This window comes from Octopus bimaculoides, chromosome 2 (genome assembly GCF_001194135.2).
Source record: "Octopus bimaculoides isolate UCB-OBI-ISO-001 chromosome 2, ASM119413v2, whole genome shotgun sequence".
Lineage (NCBI taxonomy): Eukaryota > Metazoa > Mollusca > Cephalopoda > Octopoda > Octopodidae > Octopus > Octopus bimaculoides.
The window spans coordinates 37901031-37912879 of NC_068982.1; the positions used below are offsets into that span (position 1 = coordinate 37901031).

An 11849-nucleotide genomic window follows, 5' to 3' on the forward strand; every position below is an offset into this window, starting at 1 on the left:
TATATATATATATATATATATATATATATATATGCGTATGTATGTATGTGTATTATTTGTGTGTGTGGGGGTGCCAGTATTTATGATATATATGTGTGCATTTGTATATATATGTATATGTCTATATATATGTAAGTGGAGGTGTGTGTGTATTTGTGTCTTCTTGTCTTGATATCGCATGATAGTTGTAAATGAGTGTCGCAGTCATGTAAGCAGTGTTATTTTTTTTTCCAATATTCTGCGAAATCATATCTGGCCGTGGGGAAATATTACCTTGTTTGGAAACTGGTGAGAGTTGGCAACAGAAAAAGCTTCCAGATGTAGAAAATCTGCCTTGATGAACTCCACTTGACCCATACAAGCATGGAAAAGTGAACAGTATATTAATGGATGATGATGATAATATATTATATTGTTGTGTAGGGGAGGGAGTGTATATGTGCAGTATGTTAGTATGTGTTAGTATGTTTTAGCTAACTGATTTTATTATCAGGAAATACTTCACTTCATGTAGTGATTTAATATTCTTTGGTGAGGCAAGAATGCTACACCTCATATAGACTGAAAGGACAAGATATAGATGTGTATACGTTTGTAAGAAAACAGGTGAATGTACTAAATGTATATCTATGTGTATATGTATATATATATAAGGACTGACTGTAGGGACATATAATAAAATGATGATAATGATGTAAAAAAATTATGGTATCTATATTAACTGATTAATCATTTCAAATATAATAATAAACCCTCCCTGTCTTGTATATCAAACTGTGTAAATTTCTATCATGTGCTGTAATTCTTATACTACTTAATTACTTTTTATATATGTGCCCCTGGGGCTATCAGTTTACAGGAACTAAGTTAGGTGTCTTAGAGTAAAGAACTCAAAAGAACTAATTCTGATTGCCAATATGTATGATCAGATGAAATGCATTTTATTTCACCCAAAGGCCTCTGTTGAACCTTCATGCAAAGCAAACTGTATTTCACCAGACTCACTGTATTTAACACATGCATGCATATGAATTCTGATATTTAAAAGGGTTTTTGCTCTCCATACTTCAATAGGTTTTGAAAGAAATATTCAAAATATTCACTTTCATTGCACTTGCAAAAATGCTTTCCTCTCTTCCTATTGTTATTTAACACCGAGTCAACCCTCGTTGAGTATATCTATGATCAAGTCATGTTATTTTCACACATAAAAGCATAACCATCCTGTCTTATTTAAAGACATAGAAGCATAGTGTGTTTTTTTCCTTTTAAATTAGTTGGGTGCAATTTGTGGGAGATTTGGTTGTAATTTCTAGCAGGTTAAAAAAGCCCACTTGAAACTCCCTCTCTGGGTCAAGTATATTGTTGTTCGATATGAAGCTGAACAACAACAATAATATCCTTGAATCAAGCAAACCTTTGATCAAAGCCATCCCACCTGTGGCCAGCCTTTTTATTTTTATTTTTGTAGACCATGGATTACATTGTTCAGTGTATCCTTTCCTTTTTTAAGGAGATAAGATGTGATTTGAGGGTAATTTGGCTGCTATTTCTAGTGGGTTGAAACATGTCAAAGCTCCCTCATTTACTTAAAAATTTTAGTGTTTGTTTTTGGTAATAGTTATTTCACAATGACCAGTTAAGTTTTTGATAGTAAGTGATAGTAAAACATTTTAATTAAGAATTTAAATTACAGAAAATGTCTTTTTTAAAATCATTTTCTTTTTTTAGCACTTCAGCTTAATAGACATTATCATTCAGTTTCACCCTGTCCAAAAATGCATTCCCCTTTAAGCTGTCTTTTAGTCTGTTTTTATTCTTTTTACAATGCCAACATGGAAAAACGGTGTTCATAGCAATGATGATGATGATGATGATGATGATGATGAACATCAGAATGAAGATGTCATCATGAGGATGTTTTCAAATTTCTACACCTTTCTCTTTTCCAGTACTAAATACCCTTATTTAGCACAATTGTATACTTTAAAATCTTGTTTGCTTAAATATTTATGCATTTTGGTGGGTATTATATTTAGTTGTATCTAAAAACCTATAATATACACATATGGCATCTTAAAGTCCAGACACTTGACTTTATGCTTATTGATCTACAAGACTGAAGTTACTATTTATTTACTCTTTCTCCCCAAATATTTTTTTTTTTTTGTCATCATTGCATCATGTTAATAATGATGAATCTCCTTCTATTTAACCTTTCTAAGCCTATGAAAGCAAGCACTAGCCATTCTTGTCTTAAATTTCACACATAGCACATCTTGAGTTTTCTCACTTTGTTTCATAAAATCAATTAAAGAATATTTCTGCTGTTCAGATTCAAACTGTTACATCCGGCTACATAATGTGCACTATGGAAAATGGAGCAACGACTACCTTCTATTATAGGGGAGGAAGGAAGGACTCTAATGTCTGCATGTCTCATATCAAATATGTGCAGCGAGCCAGCTGTTGAGGTATGTTGTACACTGTAAGTGCACTGTAAACAAAATGATGCACTACCATAGTTAAACAGATGATATCCCCTTTCAAGTACAGTATTAGCTTTGTATTTCTATGGCCTTGTAGAGCCCAAATAGTTCATAGCTGGTATAATATTTACCAGTATTATAGACATTATAAAATCATCTCTAGCATTCATCACTATCGTCATTATCATTGTATTTAGTTTCCATGTTGGCATAGCATGCACAGCTTTCTGCTTTTACATCATTATTGTAATTATTCCTTTGAAGATTTCCAAGTCATTTTGGTCAGCACTATTTACTAGCTTTCCTATAACCTCTTCTGTACTTATATCTAAACTATTTCAGTCTCCTCCCTGGCTTACAAGATTTGAAGCCTTTCAACATTAGACACTCTATTAACTTATGAAGGTTCACTCAGAGTTTGTAATATCTGAGCATTAATTAACCATAAGGTATTTTTGTATATCAGTAGTTGCAAGATTTGCATCTGTCAGTACCTGACAAGAGTTCCAAGGAGAACCAGGGATTTCACTGAAACAAACTTTACAACAGTTACCACAGCTTTTAAACAGAAAGATTGACATTGGATGTTTTAAAAGTTTCTCATAAATAGTTTCATCACATTACGGATGTATCAGACCAGGATCTTACAATTCATTACATTTAAATGTTTAAGCTATATAAACAGTGAATATCTTATAATGTCATTTTTAATGTTATTTATATCACTAAATTTAATGACATATCAAGTTATTGATTATATTCCCAAGTGGAGAGCTTTTAATATACATTATATTGATAGCCTTATTATTGCTTCTCAACTATTACAAGTGGAAACTTCTTTGAGAGGTAGAAAGGTTATACAGATCATCTAACCCTAAGATAAATTATCTCTGGTTAACTGAATTTATATGAGGCAAACAAATACTTTATCTTTTGTTTTTTAACTTCTTTCAGTCATTGGACTGTGGCCATGCCAGGGCACCTCCTTAAACAAGGTGCCCTAGCATGGCCACAGTTGAATAAATTCACTTCAGTACTTACTTTTTTTCCAAAAATGGGGTACTTACTCTATCAATCTCTTTTGCTGAATTGCTAAGTTACAAGGATATAAACAAACCAAGACCAGTTGTCATGCAATGGTTAAAACAAACACAAAGACACATACACACACATGTGCATACACACATACAATGGCCATTCACACAGTCAATTTCTGTCCCTTACAGGGCATTAATCGGCCCGGGGCTATGGTGATAGACACTTACCCAAGATGCTGTGCAGTAGGACTGAACCTGAAATTATACAGCCATATCTGTACCTTTGTGGAACATATTAGAAAAAAAAAGAAGCAATATTTTATTAACATTAATTTTCTTTGATGAGATACAATGTGTCATACTGGTACAGCAGAAAAGATGGATTACTGCATTATCAGTATAAGGGATTTTATATGGTTTTGTATTTAATCTAGATAATTGACTTGGTTCACCAATAGCTTGCCTTTCATTTCATAGTACTCTCCATTTTTAGATTTACAGGATCATTGAATGTATAAGTGAAATAAAATGACTTCAACTAGTCATAAAACTCTTGGAGAGTTTACTATGTTCTTGCATCACTTGAACCATTATTGCATAGTAATATATGTTATAGATGATCTTTAGAGCAAAATCCTTATAGCTAGCAATCTTTGAAATATTTTTTTTTTTACAATGTTTATTGATAAGTGTTTACAGTTTTCCTTCTAAATACAGTGAATATTTTTGCTACATTTGAAATTTTTAAGTTCAAAGGGATCTGAAGGAAATATTTTCCTACATTCTCAGGAAAAAATAAAATAAATTATACCTCAGCCCATCATTAATGACCAATATACATTGGTCTGTATAAACTGTCATAGTTTGACCATATGAATGTTACATAGAAACCCAAAGATGTACTATATTCATCTGAAAACTAAGGACATAAAATATCCTTCTTTATTTGTGCTACCATTTATAATATATTTGCAAACTCAGATAAGCCAGTTTAGAGGTATTTCAAATGTTTTATTAGAATCATTCCATTACATTTTTCCCACATCCAGACAACCTTGGATCAAGTTCTAGTAGATTTCCAATAGAAAAAAATGGTTATTGCTTACATAACTGTTTTCTTTGTTGTAGTATCAAAGTGATCCTATCTAATATATTTTTTTTTTATGTAGTACACTCTTTGTAAAGACTACTTGAATTAAATCTCTGAATGGATGTATGTGGAACAATGTGAAAAATCATTATTGTTAAGAACCTAGTGAACCACATTATATTAAAGTACAGTTAGTTGTGAGCTGGCAATAGAGAATAGTGAGATATCCAGTTATAAGAACATTTCTTCTAATTAAGCATGTTCTGAAGCATATTGGTCAAACTTACAGTGGTGCTACCACATACAGTCAAGTAAGTATGCTTGATCTTTGACAATATGTATAATCCTCATAGAATGTTTGATTTGTTTAAAATTCAAACAAGCCAACTTGAATTATATTTACAGAGAATATATCAATGTCTCCACTTCTCATTTCATATATAGGATGCAATCGCCAAGATGTTAGCATGTAAGTTTGTGCTATGAATATTCAGCACATGTGTTATAAAATTCATATTATACTTGTGATAGTAAGTATAGTATTTTATTAGTCTCAGTAATAAAGTTAACTAGCATCTAAACATGGGTCAGTTTGGTTAAATAAACCTGTTTGTTATGCTGAACTTTAAAATGAAAGACAGCTCTGAAATATTGGAAAATGAAAATACTCCCAAATTCATTAAGTCATTGGGGGATATACTACTAATGACTTCATAGTAATGTCTATTAATTGTCATGTATATTTATTGTCATGAGTATTCATTATCATGTGTATCAAGACTTCATTGCCATTTACATCAATATTAATAAAGTTCATCCCTCTTTGAGCTATTAATTGCAAGTAAACATAATGTCATAGAGCATATATAAAGTGTAGTAATTTCAACTATGGATCAAAATTAGATGCAGGCTTGGTTTCCTTGAGATCTTGATATTTCCCATTCACAACAAGAAAACTGGTAAAAAAAAAAAGTGAGCTTACATGATCTATCTATCTCTCTCTCCCTCATTTGAAAATTTTTCTTATTTCATCCCAAATCAAAATAGTGCTCATTCTACTGTTGTCTCTGCTCGATAGCACTTCAGTAAATTTATGTTATATCTTCTATTGTGAAACTGGACATCTTTAATTCTACATCCTCAGAGTATACAAGCCATTGTACGAATTATTTTAAGGTTACTACCTATTGGAATAATACTAATGTTAATATCTTTGTATTACATTAAATATATTTTCTGTGTATCTGCATACTATCTTTCAATTACAAATTTACATATTTGAAAAATTTGAGAATTTTTTCATTAGTAACTTTTTTTTTAGAGAAAGCCTTTAAATTAAAAAAAAATTTAAGGGAACAACATTTCAGGTGTGTAACAGGTGTTTTCTTTGGAAGTGGAAACTACAACATTCTAACCAATTGTCTTGATGTTGTAGAAATTAAAATTATTTTTTTTTTTCTAATTTCTTGTATTCTAAAAAATATGAATTGTATTTATTGTGTATTAGATCTCTGGTGTGAGATCTTTATTTTTGTATATTCTACTTTGCAGTATTTGTGTTATCACTACCTATGATTTCAATTGTTTCCTAATGTTTTGTTTCTTTTATAGGGATCGGCAGAGTCAACATGCAGCCAGCCATCAACTGACCTGTCTCTGGATGAAGAAAGGGAAGCTTTACGAAGAGAAACGGAGCACCAAGCACTTACTCAGTTAGAACAAGCTCGAGTAAGTAAAAATATCAGTCATTTATTTATTATTTCAATTTTTAAAATGAATTTTGTTGTGTGGGAAGTCTTTAAAACCTATGTTGATGATCCATATAGCTTGTATACTGATTAGGTTAGGATAAAAAAACCAAAAATGATGAGGGTGAGTGTTACCAATTTCAAACAGCAAAGTTTATTATGGATATATCTTATGATTAACCATAGTTTTATAGCCAAGAATTTAGATCACAGCAGTATTCTCTTTTACTAGTTGATATCAATCAGATAAGAGAATAAAGGAAACTATTGACTAAATTGTTGTGTTGTTCATTTTAATTAAAATTTTCAGATCTTTATGTGACTTATTCTTTGTATTAAAACAATGGAGTAACTTCAAAGATTAACCACTAGCATTAATTGCTGCCTCACATTTCAGGTTTGGGTATCTTAGTAAGCATTTTCATGCTCTTTTCAAGCTGTTTTTACCATTAAGTTTCCTTCATATTGGACTCCACTTATCATAATCGACAATGGTATTACTTTCTGAATTCATATCTTATTGAGATCAGCATTGCTTTTCATGAAATTAATTATCAGTCTCATTGTCTCATAGTGAGGATAGAGATTGTAATTGACTAACCCCATCCCCTTAATATTGCTGGCCGTGTACCTAAACTAGAAACAGTATTTAATAATAGCATGATTAATTTTCAGTTTTTCTTTTTTGTTATTGGTTATATTGTCTCAAGTTTTGTATTTGTAGTTGTTTTCCATTTTGTAGTGATCAGGATATATAAGAGCCACATTGAGCAACACATGTAGTTATGTAGAAGCTTCATTGCTAGTTCTTAATTTATCTCCTTTAACATCTTCCAGACATTGTCACACAACATGAGTCAATAGAGCAAACTCAACATAGTCCCTTGGCCTGCTACAAATAGAAGTTATATTCTAACAAATAATCTTTATCATCTTTAAAAAAAAAAAAAAGAAATGAAACAAGGGCAATGTAGTCTCTGATATACAAAAAGACATGATAATCACAGCTGAAATGTATTTCATTAAGTGAGTTTACTTAATTAGGAAAACCTGGGGCTAAACAGCAAGAAATGTACCAAACAACAGCAAATTTGAATCTTAGTTCTACAAAAATAGATTAACATTATCTCCAGATTTACTAAGATCCTACTTAACTAGGAATGGTAGAGAATATCACATTTTTACCTTACATTACACTTGACAAAACCAACTTCCTCCAAAAAAGAAAACAAAAAAACCCACAAAAATCTCCAAATATCTTGCATATATAAGAAAGGCTTAATTTGTCATCCCATTAACATCACCATCTGAGCCATATATGCTTTCAGCAGACTCCAGAGTGTTGCAAGGATTCAGATCAGGTGTGTGTTTGGGGGATAACTTTCTCCTCCATGTCTTGGGGACTCTGTAAAAGGTCCCATTTCCTTTGGCTAAGCCATAAAGAAAACAACATAAAAAATCTCCAGTTGCTGTAATTACAGCAATCTTCATTCAAAATATAACATAAAATAGACATAAAAATAAAGCAAACATGATTGAATATACTAGGATTGCAAAATTTGGTCAAGAGAAGTGAATTTTACTATTAGTTCATATTAGAACCCTTCAATTGATAAAAAGAACTGCCTATGCAAATTATCATTTCTTTCAAACTCAAGTTTGTTCATTTAATTTTTATCTATTAGTCATTGCAGAATGTCATTAAATTCCCTTCTATTCTTATTACATATTATTCTTCACACACTTTCTAATGTTAGTCTTTTGAATGGACTAATGTTTAAGCAATGAAAATAAGAAGTTCTGATGTTCATAACTTTTCTTCTTTTTTTTAAGTGTATTTAAGCAGAAAAGGATTCTTTCAGAAAAGACAGGAGCTATAGATAATTTAAATCTTGCTAATCCCCCTAACTTAGTTTCCTTTGAAATATTATAGGTGACTGCTACTGAATTCTACCTTGACATTTCTTCGAAACTGATGCCAAACCAATAAAGCACTATAAATCTATAAGTTGTTACTCTATTAAGTGCATCATTATACTGTTCCCCATGGAAGATTTCTTCTCAAAGGAAGTCTACCAACTTATGTAGGGAGCAAATCTGTTAGAAAATGTAGTCTTAGAAATATAGAGAGTCATTATATTTCTCCTCAACTTATGGTTATGTTATTATCTCAGTCTGATATGAGTGCAAGGAAATGGAGAAATTAATTTTTTTGTGGTTGATTGAATTGAGAAAACTTAACAGACAGCCTGATGACAGGTCAGTGAATTATATTGTGTCATTGGCACAACATTGACTTCATGGCCAAGTCACATAAATCTTAAATGAGTTGGTCTAATTGTAAGTAAGGTGACCCAGAGTGGTGGCAGTTTTTCATTCTGAGCAGCAATAACGTCGCAAGTGTGAAGAGCTTTTGGTTCAGTTCCTAGAAGATTGGAATAGAATGTCCTGTAGCTCCTAGAGAAAGTTTGCCTCTTAGGGATGGGAAACACACACACACACATACACACACACACACATACACACACACACATACACACACACACACATGGGATGGTTAGGCTAACTTATCGCAGATATGTTATTTGAAGAGAAAATCTTCAATGATTATCCTCTGACCAAATGGGACACAGGATCATACATATAAGTACGTATATGTATGCATGTGTGTGAGCATGTGGGTTACTAAAAGTACGATATAGTAATTTAGTTGAAGCATTGTCAGATAGATGTGTGAAAAATTATAATGAAGAATAAGTTGAAAAGAGTATTTGAATATTCTTTCTTTAAAACTCCCTAAATAAGAAATGGAAAACTGAAATATAATGCTGACTATAAACAATGTCATGATCATTATGACATATACAATATAACGAGGAAATTAATTTGATATGGCAGTGAAACTAGATGACATCCAAGAACTTCTGGCATCCAAGAAGCTCTTCATAAATTGTTGATTTCTGGTTTAAATACCTACCAATCACTATGAGAGAAACTATAACTTCTGTATTCTTGTAAATATCTTCATATCAGTTAAAAGCGAAGACTTTCATGTATACATACTTAGCATTGCTTATGTTTAATAAACAGATGGTTCTGCCTGTGTAAAACTTTTTATATTTCATGTTTATGATAGTGTAAATTATGTAACTTCTGATGCACTTGTATATTTATTATTATTATTATTATTATTATTATTATTATTATTATTATTATTAATATTGATTTGACTCAGGTTTGATCTTATTCCTAGTATGATTTATGTGGTTAGTGGGTTACTATCTGTAACCTTGGGTATCCACAATCTTTCAATAGTCTTTCAAGTGCTTAAAACCCCACTGATAATCTTTCCTGTCCCTAAGAGGCAAACTTTCTCTAGGAGCTCGACAGAGCATTCTATTCCAATCTTCTTAACCATTTGTCTATACCTTTGCTTACAGTTTCCAATGCACCAATTATTATAGGCAGTTTTCATTATTATAGACAGTTTTCATACTCTATTTTCTTGCAATCATCATCATCATCATCATCATCATCATCATCATCATCATCATCATCACTATATTATCATTATTATTATTATTATTATTATTATTATTATTATTATTATTATGTTGTTGTTGTTGTTGCTTTGCTTTGCTTTGTTATTCTATTGTCTTGAGGTAGAGTACAGTGCCTTAGCTATGGTAGGTTCTTGAATACTGTTGACATTGATGTGGTTGATGTTTAGTATGAACATCTGTAGGTTAATGTCTACTGGGAAAATATGAGCAAGGATGAAATTCTAAGGGGGAATGATTGGAAAATAGGGCTAACATGGAACTTGTTGGTGTGAGAAAGACACTAGGGATGATTAAAAATGAAGAGGTGGGTGCATGAGGTGCTGCTTCCGAAAAGCCCAAATTGTAGTAGATATAGAGAGAAAGAGAGGGAAAGATAGAGAGAGAGAGAAAAGGAGAGTGAGAGAGAGAAAAAAAAGAATGTGTGTGTGAGTGAGTGAGAGGTGATACACTAAGTTGGTGGATTATTGGTTGTAGTGTGTTTTTGAGTAAAGGTTTACCTTTTCAGCAGGTGACCTTTAATTCATTAACTGTTGTGTGAAGGTGTGTGGCTTAGTGGTTAGGGTATTGAGCTCATGAACATCAGGTCATGATTTCAATTCCCAGCAGCACATTGTGTCCTTGAGCAAAACATTTTATTTCACATTGCTCCAGTCCACTCAGCGGGTAAAAATGAGTAGTACCAGTATATCAAAGGGCTAGCCTTTTCACATTCTGTGTCATGCTGGACATCCTTGAGAACTATATTAAGGGTACTTGTGTCTGTAGAGTGCTCAACCACTTGCACATTAATTTTAGGAGCAAGCTTTTAATTTCAAGAGCATTGATCGGATCAATGCGCATTAATTTCAGGAGCATTGATTGGATCAACTGGAATATTTGTTGTTACAACCAACAGAGCGTCAGTTTTATTGACTATTCATGTCTGCAATGCAGTTGGGATTGCATGTCTGATTTTTACATATGTAACTTTTTTTTTTATTTTTTTTTTTAAGGAAATTCTCAAATATGCAAGTTGTATGTTGAGCCGTTTTATCTTTGTTGTGAATCTAATTGTATGTGTAGAATATTCAATTAAGTATAGGACCTTAGATTAGAAAGTGTTGCTTCTGAAATCATCTTTTAATTCCTTTCTTTTTTGGTGGGGCTGGGTTGGATCTTATTCCAATAAAAACTCAAGATTTTTTTATTTTTAGTCTTTGGACATTATTGGTTCAATAACAACAGTAACAATGATAATCATTTCTAACATAAGCACAAGGCCAGAAATTTGATGAGAAGGACTAGTCAATTAAATCGACCTCAGTACTTAACTAGTACTTTATTTTATCAACACCAGAAGGATTTGAACTTAGAACATACTGGGCAGTATGCAACATGAGGATCAGTGGTGTGAAGTGTTTCAGATTGTAAGGGTGTGTACCAGAGAGAATCAAGTTGTCATAGAGAGAAATGTATGCAGAATGATAACAGCACGCTTGCTCCTACTAGCACTGAAAAGACAGGGGTATAGAATTATAAGCTGTTGAATAAGGAGAATGCATAGGGGAGAGAGAGAGAGAGAGAGAGAGAGAGAGAGAGAGAGAGAGAGAGAGAGAGAGAGAGAGAGGCTACTCTGAGTCAATGAAAAAGAGGGACTAAACATAGAAATTGACTGCAGTGTTACTGCAAGGGTGGTTAAGGATATGAAGGCAGGAAAGGAAGCTAGACCATCAGTGATTGTTGTTGCAATACTTGAAATATCTGGTGGAGTAGGTCATGTGCTAGCTTGTCACTCATAAAGTCAATCAGGTTGTACATAATAAATAAGGCATCATAATAAATGACTAATCATCATCAATTTTGCTACATATACTTGAGAAAGAGACAAATACATATATATATATATATATATATATGTGTGTATATATATATATATATATATA

At 32.1% G+C, this 11849-nt stretch overlaps 1 protein-coding gene across 12 annotated transcripts in view; it reads left to right on the forward strand.

Moving 5' to 3' along the window:
• The window catches only part of LOC106873463 (voltage-dependent L-type calcium channel subunit beta-1), a 303996-nt gene that overhangs the window by 230470 nt on the left and 61677 nt on the right, over nt 1-11849 (forward strand). For 11 of the 12 annotated variants that reach the window (XM_014920835.2, XM_014920837.2, XM_052976435.1 and 8 more), the window contains one exon: nt 6228-6344. In XM_014920835.2, the coding sequence (XP_014776321.1) occupies nt 6228-6344 (117 nt within the window). Of the gene's footprint in view, nt 1-2330; nt 2475-6227; nt 6345-11849 lie in introns of those variants that run through there. The other variant, XM_014920838.2, reaches the window with a different exon arrangement.